The sequence below is a fragment of the Ascaphus truei genome, chromosome 2 (assembly GCF_040206685.1).
Source record: "Ascaphus truei isolate aAscTru1 chromosome 2, aAscTru1.hap1, whole genome shotgun sequence".
Lineage (NCBI taxonomy): Eukaryota > Metazoa > Chordata > Amphibia > Anura > Ascaphidae > Ascaphus > Ascaphus truei.
The window spans coordinates 130,424,651-130,446,479 of NC_134484.1; the positions used below are offsets into that span (position 1 = coordinate 130,424,651).

At 41.8% G+C, this 21,829-nt stretch overlaps 1 protein-coding gene across 3 annotated transcripts in view; it reads left to right on the forward strand.

Annotated features, from left to right (window-relative positions):
- The window catches only part of ZNF521 (zinc finger protein 521), a 374,676-nt gene that overhangs the window by 297,318 nt on the left and 55,529 nt on the right, over positions 1-21,829 (forward strand). For all 3 annotated transcript variants that reach the window (XM_075584921.1, XM_075584929.1, XM_075584914.1), the window contains one exon: positions 9,196-9,327. In XM_075584921.1, the coding sequence (XP_075441036.1) occupies positions 9,196-9,327 (132 nt within the window). The remainder of the gene's footprint in view (positions 1-9,195; positions 9,328-21,829) is intronic.

The window sequence follows — 21,829 nt, forward strand, 5'->3', positions numbered from 1 at the left end:
ACGGATACACACACACTGACACACAGACACTGATACACACACACACACACACTGATACACACACACACACACACACTGATACTGACACACACACACACTGATACACACACACACACACACACCCACAGCCACTGATACACACACACAGCCACTGATACACACACACACAGGCACTGATACACACACACACACACACACACACACACACACACACACACACACACACACACACACACACTGATACTGATACACACACAGCCACTGATACACACACACACACACACTCTCCCCTATACACACACAGACACACACAGTGAATTACAGGCAGCGACGGATGTGAGTGACTGGAGGGGGGGGTGGGGGAGAGAGGAAAGGACGGCGATCCAAGCAGGCGGCTCCACCGCCTCCCCCTGCCCGTCAGCGACTGCGCAGCCACCATTGCCCGCCCCCGTGCCCATCTCCCGCACCAACTGACTGGGTGGGTGGGAGACAGTGACTTAGACAGTGACTGGGTGGGTGGTAGACGGTGACAGTGACTGGGGTGGGTGGGTGACAGTGATTGGGTGGGTGGGTGACAGTGACTGGGTGGGTGACAGTGGGTGGGTGACAGTGACTGGGTGGGTAGGTGGGTGGGTGACAGTGACTGGGTGGGTGACAGTTTCTGGGAGGGTGGGTGACAGTGACAGGGTGGGTAGGTGGGTGGGTGACAGTGACTAGGTGGGAGAGGGTGACTGGGTGACAGTGACTGGGTGGGTAGGTGGGTGGGAGAGGGTGACTGGGTGACAGTGACTGGGTGGGTGGGTGACAGTAACTGGGTGGGTGACAGTGACTGGGTGGGTAGGTGGGTGACAGTGACTGGGTGGGTGGGAGACAGTTACTGGGTGGGAGAGAGTGACTGGGTGACAGTGACTGGGTGACAGTGACTGGGTGGGTGACAGTAACTGGGTGGGTGACAGTGACTGGGTGGGGTGACTTACCTTGCCGCCGGACGCTTTCCCCTGCTGCCCCCGATATCCCCGCGGCAGCTGCCCGGGACGGGAGGTGGGCTTGGGGGCGCGGGAGGTGGGATCGGGGGAAACGCAGGAAGCTGGCCGCGGGGGGAGCTAGTACTTCCTCCTCCGTCCCACATTGGGAGCGGGTGGGGAGCCCCTGCTTGCCCTGCGCATGCGCGCGGGACCGCAGGGGAATCGCGCCAATTTTTTTTAACTTGAGCAGGGGGGGGGGCAACACGCGGCCAGACTCGCTGCGACCCGGCAATTTTGGTTCCGTGGCCCGGTGCTGGGTCGCGACCCACCATTTGGGAAACGCTGAAGTAGATAATATGCAGCAACAAAAGGTTTTGTTAGAGAAGTGTAGTATGATTTTGGTAAACTGTAATTTAATCTGAGCTTGGTCTCTCCCCTCACATTTACCATGTTTGACAAAATACACCACATGATGTAAGTATTGTTACCTGTTTTAAAGTCCTGAAGGTGAGAAGAATGGGCAGAAATGTGCCTGTACTAGGGGAAAGAAATTGACAGACCAGGAATTAGATGGAAACCTTTTTAAACAAATGGTAATATTAGCGATGTACTCACAGATATGGCTTGATATTTTTAGGGTACCCTGGTATGCAGAACTTTTAAACCAGTAATCCTACCAATAATTTTTTCTATTTATTTATTTTTTACATTTGATTGTACATTGGATTGAAGCAGGGTATCTCTGAAACTGAACCCCATTCATTTCAGCTCTGGGGTCCCCCTGCTTCTCGATATACATTAACTCCATAGGGGGTGCCTGCTCTGGTTCATGTAATGGTGGATTCTCGAAGCTCCCGTGTTTTGCAGGCCAATAGGAAGCTGTGACGTCATCCCGTGCAGCTTCCTATAGGCCACGTGGCACAGGAGCTTCAGAGGAAATTATGTCAGGAAGCAGGGGTCCCCAGAGTTGAAATTATGGGGTTAGCTTTGTAAACCCCCTGCTTCAATCCTATGTAATAAAAAAGGCAGCTTGGGTTGTTCCTTTAAAGTTTAACATTTGGTTGGGATTAGAGCAGGGGAGCGCAAAGTTTTGAAGCTGTGCCCCCCTCTCTTTCCTTCCCCGGCTCTCACGCTCCCTCCCCCCCCTACCTTGTATCCACGTCAAATGACTCTGCGGGGTCGTGTGACGTAACCTGACCCGCGGCGTCATTTGACGCGTCGCGTCACGTCACACGACCCCGCGTCACAGCCGGCTAAATCCCCGTAAGTGAAGTGTTGCAGGGGCCTCATGCGATCCCTTGGCATTAAATTAAATGCCTGGGGGAAGAGTGCGGGGCCTCTGCAACCGCCCGCACCCCCCCCCCCCCCCCCACTCCCCCAGAAAAATCTCCCTTCCCCGCGCGCCCCCCAGTTTGCGCCCCCCCAGTTTGCGCACCCCTGGATTAGAGAATAACTTGTCCCATGGAATGCTTGATACGTTGTAACCATTCTCCCTCAGTGAATTCAATATAATTCAGTGTGCAGTGCGATCTTCCCAAATGCAAAATGATTCTATGTAACAAGCTTTATGCATTTAAGTACAGCATATGTGTGTTGTATAAATCATTACATAATGCATTTTGTGGGTCAGCAGTTCTACTTCTACACTGTTTACTAGAGTATTCAATATACACTACTAGTCCAATATTTTAAAACATCTGAGGAAAGGGAATTGCTGTACATGGTCTCCATCAGCATTTAAGAAAACTGTTTTCTATGACCAGAGCAGCTACTAAGCTGCTATCATAAAGATCTTCTGTAGAGACCTGTCAGGAGATGGGATTTTGGTGCATGATATTGACTTATTTTTAAAAGTATATGTAGGTATGGACATTTGTGGGATTTGCAATAATGTGAACTACAATGTGTTTCTATATAACATGCAGTAATGCCAATGTGAAGAGAGCCTGCAATGAATTAACAGGGAAACGATTGCACAGTCCCCTTTTCTTTGAAAGTTTATTGAGTAGTATGTCTTTGAAGTCATAATAAAATTGTGAAATATCTAGTTGCATAAAATGTGGTGTTTTTTTGTCTCAAACACAGTTCTGCTTCATTTATCTGCATTTCAATACTTGTATAAAGTCGAACGTGTGTTGGTGAACATGTGGAATGCATAGTTCACTTTCAGGCAACAGAAGTAAATCGGCCAAGCAAGAAAGCGAACAGTTGTTGAAGTGAAATGCATCCCTTGCTCTAGAAATGATGGCATTGAAAGATGCACTAGATTGGCTTTCGTTTAATTTTGAATTGAGCCCAGGATTACAGCTGTTGCTGTTTGAGGATGCTGTGTATTCAAAAATGATAGCGTTTTATTTTATTACCATACTTAATTTAAAGGTTACATTGTTAGAAGAGTATATTGTAAAGCTAGAAGTTAGTATAAATAGCAAACATAGAAGGAGTGCACAGATTATTGCAGGTGCAGTATTGATGCATAATGGTGCAATTTATTTCCTAATACAGTTCCTTAGAATTCATATATAGTAAAGGGTAATTCTGGCATGAGAGTATGAGAACATTTTATAATGTGGTTTTTTTTGTTTTTTTTGTTTTTTTTTAGTATTTTAAACTATTTTATCAATAGGAATGTTCATGAATCGGCCACATTAACAAAAAAGTGCAATTGAAAATCAAGTTGAGGGACATTTTAATGTACTGTGTGTTTCTCAAAATAATTGTTTGAAGAGATTGCATGTTGCTGATATGTGTTGTAGTGTGAAGAATATGTGCAAAATCAATTGATGAAGGCTAATGGTATCATGTTAATAGTAAAGCTGGAATGGCTTATTTTTCTCACTAAATCTAGTAATTAAAAAGAAAAAAACTTGCATCCAAAAAGAGAAAACGGAGTATTTAATTATGAAAACAACGTTTTTAGTACTCTGAGTTGTACATGTCTGACCCGTACATGTCTGACCCGTTCGGAAGAGTTGGCGAAGAAACCCAGAGATATGAGCCTTCTATATATTGCAGGGGCTTATTCTATTAGTACTGCTCCAGTCACCACTCTGACCCTGGAATTTCTCTGCCTACACCAAATTGGACATTATTATATTTACCGCCTGGTTCTAGAGGTGATGTGCAAGTCAGTGAGCGCGCCATTAATGACTCCTTCATTTGAGCGCAAGTGGCACATGTGTTCTGGTGCTTTTACCATAATTAGTTGGCTCTCCTGCAGGGCAAGTGAAAGACTATTAGACGATAGACCAGGATCCAGATTTGGTACTGTAACAGGGACTTATCACTGTTGAGAAAAACTGTCTCAAAATCCAGCAGTGTGCTGGTTAATTGCACAGGCAATAAACCAGACTCCACCTGGCTGATTAAGACTGTGTTAGAAAAAGCCTGCTCTGAGAAACAGGAAGATGATTCCTTAGCTCACAAGGATGCTGACCAAGGAAAAGCAAGACTACAGAGACTTCCTTACCCCTTAGAAAAAGAGGAGACCTTGGGCCAAATATTGTATTGAATTCCCTTTTTTTCATTTTTGTGTGTACGAAGAATGATCAGAGCTCGTAGCATATCTCTTATGAACCAAGGAAGAGTAAACATGTATCTCTGATCTTTTGTACAGTGTTGCCCATCTCTGAAAGATAGACCAGGTATGGGCAACTTGAGTCCTCGAGGGCCATCAACAGGCCAGGTTTTAAGGATATGCCTGCTTCAGCACAGGTGGCTGAATCAGTGGCTCAGTCAGACTTAAAACCTGACCTGTTGGTGACCCTTTGGGACTGGAGTTGCCCACCCCTACGATAGACAAACACCAAAATAGGGAGGATTTGTCTCTGTGTGGATCATGACTACTTTCAATGGCCACCCTTTCTAAAGATACCTACAGATGTAGTAAGCATTACTGTCCTTGGTGCCGTGCACGAAGTAGAAAAGTCTGCAGCGCCGGGGACAGTGTCTGACGCGATGAAGCTGCAGGGTGGTCCATGCTTCTGGGACCCCCCGCAAAGTTAATCCTTCGGTGCCGCCACCGGTGTAGTAGTGTGACAGCACGTGACAGCCTCACCAAAGACACTTACACTTGCTATATCTGTACGGTGTACAACTCCATATCATGTAGACAGGCTCACTACTGCTTGTGATTTTTTTTTTCTCTCTTCCTATCACAGCAATTCTTACATTGTATACTGTAGCACACAATCTAAGAAAAGCAAAACCGGAATAAATAGGAAAACAAAATTTTCGGCTGAGATTTTCGTGTTCAACAAAATAACAGATGGAAATACATAGAGACGGTCTAAATGGCGCACATTTTAATGCTGTAAAATTGACAGCAACTGCAGGCTATTTAAATTCTGCTTGAGATGTAGTTTACTACTGTGCTGGTCAGAGCTTTTGGTAAATTCCCTGCCATATTATGATGTGCCAGGAGGGGGTTTATTGCTTTGGATGTTAGCCTATGGTTATATGCAGTATTTGAGGTTAAAGGACCCTTCTGGACAGTCTCTGGAGTGACTGGTATAAAGAATCCTACTTGCAAACCGTTACAAATTGGTGCTCCGTAATGGCTGAAGTGTTGATCAGACAATATAAAGGAGTCTCCAGTGCATTCAGAAATAACAGCTGCATGCGCGAGAGCCACTGAACATTTGTTTGTAGTTGAACTAGGATGGTGTGTTTCAGGGAAAAAGAGCATTAACGTAGGGCTGCTAGTTCAGGGCCTGATGAAGCGAGTGATCTCTTGTTTAACGATTTGACTGCTTTAGGGTGTTATCAACCTCCTGTACTGATGGAGAAAGTCTTTGGAACTAACAAACCATTATAACTTTAACTGTGCTGGAGGCATCACAGAAAATAAATGTTTTCTCAGCAGATCCTGTAGGCTGTAATCATACCCAGTGGCTTATAGTTATGTGTCCTGGTAGCACCAACATTGTATATTCAAAAGGCTTACAAATGTAATGCTGTTTTACATTTTAATAATAAAATGAATCTGAACCTTTTTTTTTATTTATTTTTTATGCAACACAAACACTAACTCTGTTTCATTATGTTCAGTGAGCTTATTGTTTCCAGACAATGTGATCCCTATGTCGGCATTTCAGCAAAACTGTAGTTCTAAGTAACACTACAGAGGAATATATACAGTATATAGAGAGCAGGTACAATGTTAATTGTGATTATGTCTCATATGGTATCCAGTATATGGGGAAAAAATCTGTATAATTATTTAAAGTGTAGCATTATCAGGCATACAATTTAGTTTTATTATGGCTCTTGTGTAAAATGATATTGTGCCATATATGATTAGTGTGGGGGGAAAAATCAAGTCCATCATATATCCCCTTTCAGCAGATTGAATTATTGTGATAATGATATCTACTGATCCTTCAAATCCTGGGAACAGAAGCATGGTACAGTAGTTTGATATCACCTATGTAGTTGCATGGCTGATTTAACTAAACTAGCAGACTTCCCATTTTATGAAATCAATAGAATAGAATACAAATTAAAATATTGTGTAGATAATTGGTTAATAGAAACATACAGCTATAATGTATTGACCAATTAAGTTCCATATCAAATGTATAGTTTGTTTATAAATCATCCCTATTTCATTGTGAATTTACCTAGAGATTTTCAGTTCCAAAGCGATGTAGAAATGTGTGAAAACTGTCCTATAATGTAGCTGTTTGGAATTGCTAAGGCATCACCTTATTGTTATGATAAGCTTGTAGACCTTACATTTGAAAAGCTTTTTAAAATGTTTGGGGAAGCAGTTACGTGACTGCGTTTGTTAACTTTATGCATCTTCCTGAAGTACTTTTAAGTGGGTGGCACATGTATCTATGACAATGGTGCCATAGTTAGTAATATGTGGTGGTAGACAACCTCCTTTCCAGGGTATGTCTTCAATCAACAAGGGGTGACTCTCCCATTTATAATAAATGATATTCATGCCTGTTTAAAAGTGCAGACCCATTTAGGGCCAGAGTGAACTAATGCCATTGATATGTTCAAAGCACTAGAACATCTGGAATCTGACAAGTATGAGTGTTTATAAATACTTTTTCAAAGTCTGTAATGCTTTTTTTGCTTTCATTTAAAAAAAAAAACAGGTGTTTGTGGTAATTGGGGGGAGAGTACATTGTCTGTCTGCTCCACTCAAAAAGACTTCTGAACAAGGTGCAGGAAAATACCCTTCTATTAAAGCTACAATGTTTACAAACATTGGCAGAATACATTTTTAAAAAACAAAAAAAGAAAATATTTCAGTAAGCTATTTTTAACATGGTAAAGATATTATTGTCACTTGTTAAGGGATTTGGACCTACTGTATTTGGGATTTAAGCAAATAGGTAGTTTTTTGTTGAGACATTTTGATATATTAAATAATTAATTTGAACTTAAGTTTCCAATATTGTGGAACAGGACACTGGCTTCCCCGTTTCGAGCTTACGATTACGATGATTATTTGTTCATTCATTAACATGATCTGTGTATGTTTCACTACTAGAATATTTAGTTTTCACCGTACTTTACCCTGCTGCTTCATTGTTGGATTGCTACTTTAACCTGCGTTTTTTAGGCATTGTGGCATACAGTATGCCTTGTTCCAGACATTCAGTACATTTTTCTAAATGCATGCCATTGCTGACAAAGATCTATCATATTATATCATACATAGGTCTGGAAACATTAGGACTTTTTGTGTGTTTTTTATGCTTTCCATAAAATCTATCGACAGCTTTGGTCAAATCTGATTTTTGTTTTCTACCTTTCTGTTCGTTAGCTTGGTCCTGTATAAAAAGGTTTTTCCTTTTACTTGTTTTGTCTAATCAAACTCTGATAATACCATTTTCTCATTATTCTGAATCAATTTATTATTTCAAGGGGTCCCAAAATGATTAATTTTTGAGATGTCTTAAGAAACAAAAGTTTGAGAACATTGTCTCCACTCAAAATATGAAAAATTTTTATTGGGGTTTTCCCTCCATGAGTTGTTGGCTGACACAGATTCCTACTGTATGTAGCATGTTAAAGCTTTGATATCTTAAATATCTGCAAACGGTTGGCGCTAAATCCTTTAAATGTGATTGTACAGATCGGGATACAGTCACAAATTCCCATTTACTTCAATGGAGTTTAAGTGCTTTAGTGTCCTGATTAGCACCATCATAGTTTAGTTAATAACCCCTGAAGAATAATTAATTTTGTTTGTTCATTTTCATGCCCAGAATGCTATTGTCGACCAAGAGCTTATTCACAACAAAATATGTAAGAAAGTGTCTTGGCAAGTTCAGTACATGGATTGTGCGGAGAACTTGAAAGGAAGATATTGCTGTAACAGTAAATTGCTGCCACCACTGTTTTTGTCTAATCAGAGCGTTTTAATATGACAGTGCTTGATCTGTTTTGTTAATTACAGACCTAATTTAAAAGATCTGATTTGTATACAGTGAACATCAATAGCTGCAACTGCCAACAAATTATTTCATCCTTGGTTACAAATAAAGAAAGCAAAACAATGCAGCTTAGTGAAAATGACAGCTTGATGAGGCAGATACCATTACGTTTACAGCATTTGTGTCATGTGCGCTACGGTAGTTAAAACAACATATTGGTAGAAGGGCTATTAAACTGTTTCTGCCAAGTGCTTACAGTTAGATGAACTACTTCAAGCTATCGCCAACAGTTAATATTATTATAAATGGTTACCTTGGGCAGATGTATTTAAATCAGAAAGAAACCTTAGTGTTGTATGGATTCTTCCAAAATACTTCAAGTCAACGGGTATGTTTATTGCATTTTTTTTTTTTAATTTGACCCATGAAAATAATTCAATAATTTTTTAAACGTGTGCTTGATTCTGGCCTAGAGCTAGAGTCTTTGTTAAATATCATGTCATATTCACAGAGCCATAAAGCGATTATCAGATTCGTTAAGCAGTCCTGTGAAGTTATATGCATTTACTGTAGAGTGAGCTTCACTTAGTTCCTATCATTTTTAGAATTGTTTGTGTGATAGCCTCACTCTTCTTATAAGTCGGGTTATTTACATTTACAATGCTATTTGTTGTATTACAGGCCTTTGCACCTGGACAGCTATCAGTGAAATTATTTATGACATGACAAGTGGTAGCATGTTCCACTTTCTAAATAGGCTGTTAATGTAATATGGCATCATTGTCACCCTGATACATTCCTTAATCCTACTTTTACCTCTGTTTCTTCACCAGATGAAGGTCTGAATCACGAGTGTAAACTTTGCAACCAATCATTCGACTCCCCAGCCAAACTACAGTGCCACCTGACTGAGCACAGCTTTGAAGGGATGGGTGGCACATTTAAGTGCCCAGTCTGCTTTACAGGTAAATGAGACATTTCTGATCATTCATGTTGTGCACTTTCTGTTTTTCTATTTCGACTAAGTTATGCACATATTCCCCCGCACCCCCCCCCCCCAACAAAAAAAACTACTCCATCAGTGCCAGACAACACCTCTATGCATATTACAGAGGGTGGGGCTGTCCTTTTGAGCAGCCCTCCTGAAGTTCTTGTAGCTCTTATGGAAGATAATAAATGGCGTGCAGGAGGCACGCACACACATACACTGCTTTTATAAGGAGGTACCCTATTTCCCACCCCCCTTTCCTTCGTCCCCCCACTGGTCATTCCATCTCCGTTCTCTACCTGTTGTAAGGAACAGAAAGTCAGCGACAACAGGGAGAATAGTTCTTCCATTTTTTTAGAAGTTGCATTTTACATAAATTCTTTGTCCATCATAATTATTTTGCATGAATATCATCTGACGATTGATTGCAAGTGCAGGATTTGACCGTTAAAAATAGCTAGCCGTACGATAATAGAAATGTAAAGTCATTTTGAAAACACAATACAGTGCTATTTTTTCAAATGTATATGTAGGACTGGGTCTTCAGTTATTAGTAGTGTAACCGTTGGATATTTGCAACTATCTTGATCTTTCAGTGATACAAGCAGACAATATCCTTTACTCAGAGTAGTTTTATTTTCTCAAATTTAAACAGGAATTTTCTATAAAAAAAAAAATATATATCTATTTCCCTGTGAAGTCTGACAGAGTGTCACCCTTCATTACTACTGTTATTACTCAGATGCATGTAATATAAAAACATGCTCAAACGGTGACACCTAGTGGAAAAAACAGTAGTACGAACAGGAAGCCATATTTTGTAATAAATACTATAGAAAAAACAGCCCGATCGATTGTCCTAGTAAAAAAGTGGTATGTTGAGTGAACATTGAATTTAGTTTTCACCATTTGACCTGTGAAGTAGAAGGAGCTGGGATGAGACCTGAATAATATCTGCCTTTGGGTATGTTAATTTCTCTTTTTATTGTAAACCTCCATCTCCTTGGTTTCTATATTCCTTTACTACAAACAACAAATAATGATTGATTAGAAAATCTGCAGACTACAGTATCTGTAAATTCCACATTATTCACCTAAAAAAAATATAGCTGCCCATTGCCAGTAGTACCCACCCATATAAGGCTGCATCCATACTTGAACGCGCTAGCTTCCGCGCTCCTCCGTGACCCGGCGTCGCGCTTGAAATACAAACTTGTTTGTATTGCAAAGTGCCGCTCTCCCTGTAGCGCATGTGCACGTTCTAGCCACGCGCGCACTATGCACATATGCATTGGCGTCCAAGTGTTTGTTTCAGCGCAATCTTCGTAGCTCGCGCCATATCCTGCACTATGGACGCGGCCTAAGAGTCTTTCTTCTGCCAATAATGAATGCCTTCCAATCCAATATATCTATTCTCTAATATTGCACAAGGCTAGAAATCCTTTGTGTGTGTATATATATATATATATATATATATATATATTGAGATACCCAAAAGCATACCGCCTCAACACAATAAATCACTGGTGTCCACAAAACTGCCAAAGTATAGCATAAATAGAACTAGACAGTGGTGCTAAAGGTTGAAACAATTATATAAAGAAAGCAACCTTACAAAAAGCACACGGGCATGCCAAAGAAGTGTGAACAATGAATTTATTATAGTGGGTTAAAAACAAGGGATAAAGATTAAAAGACGAGGGGGACTCACATCTACCATACATGTATACCTAGAGGCAAGGGTATAATAATGGAACAAATTCCAACACCAAGTTCAAAAAACACAAGAAGCTCTAAATTGAGCGTACCTGTGTATCATATGCACACACTGCAGATTAGTGCATGTCCAACAAAAAGTCAATTGATGTTACAGACAGATAGCTGCAATAGGTGGAGGCATAAATAGCACAAATGTCAATATTATATATACATCACCACTTGGAACATAGGTGTCAAGAACAAGAAATAGCCATAGCCTCTTATAAGGAAAGAGAGGTAGGGGTCCCACTCCACAGACTCCCACTCCAACGCGTTTCGACTTAAAGCGGTCTTCTTCGGGGAGTGGTGAGGGGAGGAATGAGCTAGTATATATAGGCAGGGAATTTCAGCTCTATTCGCGCCAAACACATTTTAAATTGCTTACAGCTGTGACAAAAAAATAATTGCACAAAGCATAATCACATCATGGGGTCTGGAATGGCTTTACAAGCCTCTCATAGGTCAAAAACTATCAGGTGGTATTGATCGTGTCCTCCCATATGTTAATCCTGTATTGACGTAAATTACGTCATGACGCAATGACGTCATTGCGTACTGTGGTCATAGTAACCAGAGAACACTCTTCAGAGCAGCTACGCGTGAAGAGGGAATAGAGGAGGGCTGCAAGCAGCTGGCACTCACTGCATCAACCCGTGTGTGAATCGGGAGATGGTGCATGTGACGTCATCGCGCAATTGCGTGTGTATACATGGGGTAGTTATGACAACCACATAAACATAACAGGAACGGCCCTCCTCTATTCCCTCTTCACGCGTAGCTGCTCTGAAGAGTGTTCTCTGGTTACTATGACCACAGTACGCAATGACGTCATTGCGTCATGACGTAATTTACGTCAATACAGGATTAACATATGGGAGGACACGATCAATACCACCTAAGCAATTTAAAATGTGTTTGACGCGAATAGAGCTGAAATTCCCTGCCTATGTATACTAGCTCATTCCTCCCCTAACCACTCCCCGAAGAAGACCTTTTTAAGTCGAAACGCGTTGGAGTGGGAGTCTGTGGAGTGGGACCCCTACCTCTCTTTCCTTATAAGAGGCTATGGCTATTTCTTGTTCTTGACACCTATGCTCCAAGTGGTGATGTATATATAATATTGACATTTGTGCTATTTATGCCTCCACCTATTGCAGCTATCTGTCTGTAACATCAATTGACTTTTTGTTGGACATGCACTAATCTGCAGTGTGTGCATATGATACACAGGTACGCTCAATTTAGAGCTTCTTGTGTTTTTTGAACTTGGTGTTGGAATTTGTTCCATTATTATACCCTTGCCTCTAGGTATACATGTATGGTAGATGTGAGTCCCCCTCCTCTTTTAATCTTTATCCCTTGTTTTTAACCCACTATAATAAATTCATTGTTCACACTTCTTTGGTACTCCCGTGTGCTTTTTTGTAAGGTTGCTTTCTTTGTTGCTGTATAATAATATATATTATTATTATTTTTTTCTATTGACAAGACTTTTAATTCTCTAATAAGCTACTGAGGGTTTTACTTTACAAATTCCCGTGTAGCTGGAACACAATCCAGCTGTAATATGTTAAGAGTATCTAACTGTATCATTGAACGCCTTTTCTGTTACAGTAAAGAAAATTTCATATAACTCCAGTCTCTCAAGTTTGTTTTGGAACAGACATAAGGCAAATAGGTTGTTAGCTATCCGGATCTGAGCATTTTGGTTCTGTGCCTCACTTCAATATAGAATTTCATCATGTGAAACTATTCATATTTTGTACAGTCTCCCTGAGGAGCCTAGTTTGAGAATGGGTGTTCCTGCCAAAAAGGCATATTTCAGTACCTGTTTTTGGTTGATTTCTCTTTAAAGGTGCAATCCAAGACGGCAGTTTAATTTATTTTTTTTATATAGCATTGAAGCAGGGGGTCTCTGGAGCTGAATCCCCATCAATTTCAGCTCCGGGGACACCCTGCTTCCAGGGATACGTGTCTCCGAAGTAGGTGCCGGTAGCTGTTCCGGCTGAGCAAGCAGGGCTGAAGTTTAAAGCTCCTGCGTCACATTGGCCAATAGGAAGCCTCACCGATGACGTTACAACTTCCTATTGGCCCACAGAATGCGAAAACTTCCAACAGCAGACATATTGTGAACCCTGGCAGCCGAGGGGGGCTGCTACCGGCATCTAATTCGGAGGCAAGCATCTCTGGAAGCACAAGATCCCCGGAGCTGAAATGAATGGGGTTCAGCTTTGGAGACCACTTGCTTCAATTCACCAGCTTGGTTTAAAGCAGAACTTTGATTTGAAAGAGAAATGTATTTTTACCTTTTTTCTACAACAAGAACATGTTTCACATGGTAATGCTGAGTGTATTTTATAAACTGATGTAGCCCCATGTGTGATGAGCTCACGCACTAACACTGCCCCTAGCAGGTTCCTCGCCAATGTGCTCTGGATGTGTGACTGTGCTGGACATGAGAGCAGTCATTAATAATGGCTATGGAAGAGGAGGGACAATGACGCCTCCGCCACACCTCCCCATCGTCTCCATCTAAAGAGCACACATCGACCTGGCGACAGGCGCCCGCGACGCCATGCGCCCGTTCACCTACTATAAACGCAGCCTAATGAGTAGAGGGGTTACATTAGAGGCGCTGCTGAGATATATGTTTTCAGATTTAACTAGTGTGATACACACTATAAGAGCCCCAATTGTACGGTCAGACATTGGCACAGTTACAGAAGTCATCTACCGCACAAAGAGTGCGGCCATTTTAAGTGATGGCGTGAGCGTGATGGCATAGATTGACATAAGGCGCTACTTCTAACGGTCCCAGATACAACCGAGGACCGAGGATGCAAGTATCAATGGAGTACTCGACCCGTGCCCCTGGGGACAGGCATGAATTCAGGGGAAAATGTTATGCTACAATACTAAGTATATATGTATTGTGTATATGTGGGGAAGATATTGACCCTACCAAGGTGCCCAATAGCATTGCGGGAAAGGACCAGGAGATGTGGGTTGTTTATTGTGGGATGTAAACCAGTTGCGAGCCTTAGCAATGCTGCTGCACACCCTATGGTAGATAAGATCTGAGAGTTCCTAGCTAAATATGGGGCCACAATGGTAGAATTCTGTAATGAGATGTATCCACTTCTTTTACGGGACATGCCCCTGCTTTCCCCCAGACCCTTATCACAGCCACGGGACAGTTAGTGGAGAAATCCATGCACCCCGCAGGGGGCAGCAATCATTATAAGAGGGGGCGGGGGAAATCAGACAAAAAGGTCTGGATTGCTGAAAGCTTCAAGGGGCCCACATTAGGAGGGCTGTTAGATAAGCAAATGCAGTTAACACCCCTAGCGAATACCCAAGGACATTAGAAAATACATTTGATGCCACTGAAAGTGGGGAGAATCTGTACTTTAGATTCCACGGAATGTACCAGCTTGACGGTCAGAAACTATCGGAGTTCTTGCACCGACTAAAGGTGGCCTTACTGAAGGTAGTGAGGAATAAGGGGATTACCCCTGATCCGGTGAATCACGACGCGTAGAATAATTGATATAGGGGGGTACGATCAGGAGATGGAATGACCCTCTATTTGCGACTCCGAGAACGAAAAGAGTCTCCCCCAAAGTTTCTAAAGCTACTACAAGAAATACGGGATGAGGAAGAACAGTTGCTGCTCCACTCTGACGCAGGGCGGTCCATTAAGAGCGTAGCAGCAGCTAGCTAATGGGGACTAGGAGATGGTGCAGCTGGTGTCTGGCCAACCGAGGAAGGACCGACACGGGCTATGACTCCAAATAGGCCAAGTGAGGAGCGATTGAGCACGTGAGCCCACAGGAAAGGTGACGGAATTGATGAACGCCGTGTGAATAGGTGAAGTGGCTAGTGCGAATAATCGACAGGAAGGCTGGGAAAAAGCACGATTGTTGCCCCATAAGGAGCAAACCCCCCCATGGGGGAGGAATTCCAATGAAACAAATGAGTGACAAATTTCTGCTATAGATGTGGGGAAGAAGGACATTGCCAGTCATTGCTGGAACAGAGAGAATCTACCGCAGGTAGTGAAGCAGTTAATTCGCTCTCGTTCTACCTCTGGAAATGACTGAGAGATCCAGTGAAGGAGCATACAGTACTGATCCTGAGTGCACAAAGGCTCCGTATGGACGGCACAAGCAAGAGATCATTCTACCTTTCACTTAACCCAGGGACTACTGGGGCCCTCAGTAAGTGAAGGCGAAGATTGAGGGACAATTATACAACATCCTCTTGGATAGTGGATCACAAGTATCCATCATTTTTAAGCCCTGGTATGATTGATACCTAAAACATTTGCTGTTACAACCACTGGAGGGCTTCGTTGTGTTGGGCCTCAGTGGCGCCAACTACCTTTATCTATGGTATGTAGTGATGAAGCTTGAGTTTCCCAAGAAAATAACTGGCGTAGAAGGACCATTGATTTTGGTGGCCCTCATATGCCCTGAGGTCCGCAGCAAGGAAGAAACGGAGGCAATAATTGTCATGAATGCCAATATTTTTGGACTGAAAGCAAAATGGTGGAAATGATTATGGCCAGACATTGATCATCCATCCCTTGTGCTTGAAGGCATATCAGCGGATGGAGAAAAAGACTGGGGTCAGAGTGAGGGGCCCTTGGGGGAGGTCACATGGGCAGGACCCCGGCCTGTGCAAGCACCCCCCCAACAGTGTACAGAGGATCACTAGAAATGTATATAGAATATACTGTCATGATTGATAGTGCACCCCATGTAAGATACCCTGGGGGGCTACTAGTAAAGGCAAGAGTGGTGTAGATACCGAGAGGGAAAATGGACACACTAGGAGGAGAAGTAACAAGACCGTGAATGATATGTGGATACTAAGAGGCACAGAGGTGGCTCACCTGTATAGTGCCAATGTAATGGGCCCCACAGGGATGAGAAAATCCCATGGGAATAGATTAACCCTGGCTATGTTCAATTTTGGAGACAGAAGGAAAAAACGAATGGCGCACAGCCAGGGAGCCAGGTGTGGAGTAAAACTGCTTCTTTATTCGTGCATGCAGAGAGACAAGTAATCCCCTTGGTGGGACAAGGACAGGAACCTCCTACGCGTTTCGGACCTGGGGGTCCTTTATCAAGGAGTATGGGATGTGCTGGGATGAGGCACCTTATATACCTGGTTTATAATAAGTGAATTGAAAAAATCTGCGCGAAATTAGAGCATCCGCCCAATGCGCATGCGCGTGACGTCACTCGTGGCGCCGCACCGACTACCCGAAGGATTGTGGGTAAGGACCGCCCACAGTGAGTGTCCGCGCATGCTCAGACTGGAGCGTGAGGCTAACAGAGCTTATCCTGTTCTGTGTATCTACTCCTGCCCATAGTGACGTCACCGCGGGTCTCCAATAGGCCGGTACATGTCGCTGCATCACCAATGATAGTGCTGAACAGCCGACATTGCACCAATCACATCAGGTCCCCTGCGCTCACACTAAAGGCTATCGCAGTACCCAGAGACTAGAAATGACAAAACAGAACACTTACTAATATCCCACAACAAGAACAAATCAATGAAATCAGATTATTTGATATACTTGTTGTGAGTGGTTGCACTCATCCAAGCCAATCCCACATATAAAAAGACATACAGTGTAACATATATAACACCCTAGTAAAAAAACAACAATATCACCATTATGCATAAATTATGCATTATGCATTTTGAAACATTGTTCGTAACATATATATATATAAAAGGATTGAATTAAAAACAAAATATACAATTAGCAAGACTTTTTTGGTATGTCTTCTCTTCGATGTCCCCAAGGCTGAGGAAGAACAAATGTATGATACTTTTATACAAGCAGTTTATCATTTTAAAGCTCTAATTTACTGATAAACAATCCACATAATTGATATAGCATAAACAAGTTGTATTTCCAACTGGTGGCGACTTACGGTACTTAGTTTTATAATTACAATTTTATAATCATAATTTTTACCACTACCATATGGTTTATAAATTTTGAAAGGGTTCCCAAATTGCTTGAAGGTAGAGTGCAACCTTAGTCAAAGCAAAACTACCATGAAATATCTCATATAGAGAAAACAGTAGTATACTAGGAAGATGGTGCTATTATTTTCTGTTTTTAATAAGACTATTTTAATATAGTTAGTTAATTTTTATGCAAAAAATGGGACAGGTTCCATTCTACGTTTAGACCGCAGGGAGTTTTGGTCTGAAGCATGAATATCCAGTAAGCCTCCCTGCGGTCCAGGAGGTTGAGCAAATCACCTCCTCTTTCTTTGGAGAAGATTCTCTCAATTCCCTGGACTTTTAGTCCGTTGATGTTGCCTTTGGGGCAATGTGTAAAATGTTTGGAGACAGGGTGAGATGTGTCCCCTTTTTTAATTAGTCTGATATGTTCGAGTATTCTATTTTTTTAGGGGTCTGATGGTCCTCCCTACGTAATTGATTCCGCAACCGCAAGTCAGTAGATAGATTACATATTGAGTATTACAATTTATGAACGACTTGATCGGGAAGTCCTGATTAGATCTACAACCTCTGAATTGTTGTGAGGGTGTCATAAAATGGCAAATCTTACATCTCCCACATCTGTATGATCCCTTTGTTATAAATTTTCTGATGGAGGGAGGGGAGGACGCCACATAGCTGGGTGATATATAGGTAGCAATAGTTTTTGCCTTGCGGTAAACGAAACGGGGGCCCTTTTTCACACAGTCTTTTAAGCTCCCATCCATTTGGAGGATGCTCCAATGATTACGAATGATTTTCTGAGTTTGATTACTACATCTGTTGTATTGTGTAATCATCAGTGGAACATCCTCCCTCATGAAATTGGTGCCTCTATTGATTTTATTCTTACTTAAGGCTAATGGGTCCTTAGTTGGATCCCCTTGTCTGTTTTTTAATAGATCCTCTCTATTGGTTGATGCAACCTCTTTTCGTATATTGTTCAGACGCTCTAGATTATAGCCTCTCTGATGAAAGCGAAGGCATAATTCCTCAGACTGACGAGAAAAAGCCTCTTCTGTAGAGCAATTCCTCCTCAGTCTGAGGAACTGGCCCTTGGGGATACCTCTAATGACGGTGGGCGGGTGACAGCTGTCGGCTCTTAATAGCATATTTCTTGCATTGGGCTTTCTAAATGTCTCCGTTTGTATTTGGCCTTTGATATCAATGAACAATCGGAGGTCCAGATAGTCAATGTGTTGTGTATTAAAATTATAAGTGAAAGCTAAATTTAAATCATTTAAATTGATATAGTTAAAGAAATTGTGCAAAGTGTCTAAATCCCCATCCCAAATCATAATCAGGTCATCAATGAACCTTCTGTAAAATATAATGTGCTTACGAAAAGGATTAGTGCTCGAAAAAATAAACAGTGATTCCCACCACCCCATAAACAAATTCGCATACACCGGTGCAAAGCTCGTGCCCATTGCAGTGCCCCTCTTTGGATCGTCTATTGGATCTTTGGGAGATGGCTTATCAAAATATATTGATCAATATCTCCAACCTTTTGTTAAAAAGTTACCTTCATTCCTGTTGGATTCAGGGGACCTCATTAGAAAATTAAAAAATGTCAAATGGAACCCACAATTCATCTGGGTAACTATGGACGTCACGTCCCTCTACTCAGTGATAAGATACGATCAGGGGGTGGCAGCTGTTGAGCACTTCATCGGGGATCCAGACAGCAATCACTTTCACACAGCATTTATTTTAGATGCCATAAATTTCTTATTGACACACAATTATTTTTTATTTGACCGCACATTTTACTTACAACAGAGGGGCACTGCAATGGGCACGAGCTTTGCACCGGTGTATGCGAATTTGTTTATGGGGTGGTGGGAATCACTGTTTATTTTTTCGAGCACTAATCCTTTTCGTAAGCACATTATATTTTACAGAAGGTTCATTGATGACCTGATTATGATTTGGGATGGGGATTTAGACACTTTGCACAATTTCTTTAACTATATCAATTTAAATGATTTAAATTTAGCTTTCACTTATAATTTTAATACACAACACATTGACTATCTGGACCTCCGATTGTTCATTGATATCAAAGGCCAAATACAAACGGAGACATTTAGAAAGCCCAATGCAAGAAATATGCTATTAAGAGCCGACAGCTGTCACCCGCCCGCCGTCATTAGAGGTATCCCCAAGGGCCAGTTCCTCAGACTGAGGAGGAATTGCTCTACAGAAGAGGCTTTTTCTCGTCAGTCTGAGGAATTATGCCTTCGCTTTCATCAGAGAGGCTATAATCTAGAGCGTCTGAACAATATACGAAAAGAGGTTGCATCAACCAATAGAGAGGATCTATTAAAAAACAGACAGGGGGATCCAACTAAGGACCCATTAGCCTTAAGTAAGAATAAAATCAATAGAGGCACCAATTTCATGAGGGAGGATGTTCCACTGATGATTACACAATACAACAGATGTAGTAATCAAATTCAGAAAATCATTCGTAATCATTGGAGCATCCTCCAAATGGATGGGAGCTTAAAAGACTGTGTGAAAAAGGGCCCCCGTTTCGTTTACCGCAAGGCAAAAACTATTGCTACCTATATATCACCCAGCTATGTGGCGACCTCCCCTCCCTCCATCAGAAAATTTATAACAAAGGGATCATACAGATGTGGGAGATGTAAGATTTGCCATTTTATGACACCCTCACAACAATTCAGAGGTTGTAGATCTAATCAGGACTTCCCGATCAAGTCGTTCATAAATTGTAATACTCAATATGTAATCTATCTACTGACTTGCGGTTGCGGAATCAATTACGTAGGGAGGACCATCAGACCCCTAAAAAATAGAATACTCGAACATATCAGACTAATTAAAAAAGGGGACACATCTCACCCTGTCTCCAAACATTTTACACATTGCCCCAAAGGCAACATCAACGGACTAAAAGTCCAGGGAATTGAGAGAATCTTCTCCAAAGAAAGAGGAGGTGATTTGCTCAACCTCCTGGACCGCAGGGAGGCTTACTGGATATTCATGCTTCAGACCAAAACTCCCTGCGGTCTAAACGTAGAATGGAACCTGTCCCATTTTTTGCATAAAAATTAACTAACTATATTAAAATAGTCTTATTAAAAACAGAAAATAATAGCACCATCTTCCTAGTATACTACTGTTTTCTCTATATGAGATATTTCATGGTAGTTTTGCTTTGACTAAGGTTGCACTCTACCTTCAAGCAATTTGGGAACCCTTTCAAAATTTATAAACCATATGGTAGTGGTAAAAATTATGATTATAAAATTGTAATTATAAAACTAAGTACCGTAAGTAGCCACCAGTTGGAAATACAACTTGTTTATGCTATATCAATTATGTGGATTGTTTATCAGTAAATTAGAGCTTTAAAATGATAAACTGCTTGTATAAAAGTATCATACATTTGTTCTTCCTCAGCCTTGGGGACATCGAAGAGAAGACATACCAAAAAAGTCTTGCTAATTGTATATTTTGTTTTTAATTCAATCCTTTTATATATATATGTTACGAACAATGTTTCAAAATGCATAATGCATAATTTATGCATAATTTATGCATAATGGTGATATTGTTGTTTTTTTACTAGGGTGTTATATATGTAACACTGTATGTCTTTTTATATGTGGGATTGGCTTGGATGAGTGCAACCACTCACAACAAGTATATCAAATAATCTGATTTCATTGATTTGTTCTTTTTGTGGGATATTAGTAAGTGTTCTGTTTTGTCATTTCTAGTCTCTGGGTACTGCGATAGCCTTTAGTGTGAGCGCAGGGGACCTGATGTGATTGGTGCAATGTCGGCTGTTCAGCACTATCATTGGTGATGCAGCGACATGTACCGGCCTATTGGAGACCCGCGGTGACGTCACTATGGGCAGGAGTAGATACACAGAACAGGATAAGCTCTGTTAGCCTCACGCTCCAGTCTGAGCATGCGCGGACACTCACTGTGGGCGGTCCTTACCCACAATCCTTCGGGTAGTCGGTGCGGCGCCACGAGTGACGTCACGCGCATGCGCATTGGGCGGATGCTCTAATTTCGTGCAGATTTTTTCAATTCACTTATTATTAACCAGGTATATAAGGTGCCTCATCCCAGCACATCCCATACTCCTTGATAAAGGACCCCCAGGTCCGAAACGCGTAGGAGGTTCCTGTCCTTGTCCCACCAAGGGGATTACTTGTCTCTCTGCATGCACGAATAAAGAAGCAGTTTTACTCCACACCTGGCTCCCTGGCTGTGCGCCATTCGTTTTTTCCTTCTGTCTCTAACTGGATTCCGGATCCCTCATGGCTGGCACGCCTGTCCACCACCCCTGGAGATGACGTGAGTGGATTCTTTATGGTTATTAGACATTCATGGTTAAGTTTGAGAGTTGTCATTAAGGACTTACAAGTCTATATTTACCACCCACTCCCACTGGTATCTCCAGGGTAAAAATGTTTATTAATCATTGAATTGATTGGAGTCGTCCTGGGTTTGAGCACCCTATTTTTCTTACTTACCCAAATCTGGATACAGTCCTGCTCCAGATCACTGGAATAAACGGTACAAGAAAAGATGGCTTATATGCCAGAGGTTTTCTCTACTCAAAAATGGGATGTAGGAAAAGCCCATGGTGTGGAACATCAGATCCACCTTCATGATGCTGATCCTTTCAGAGAAAGGTC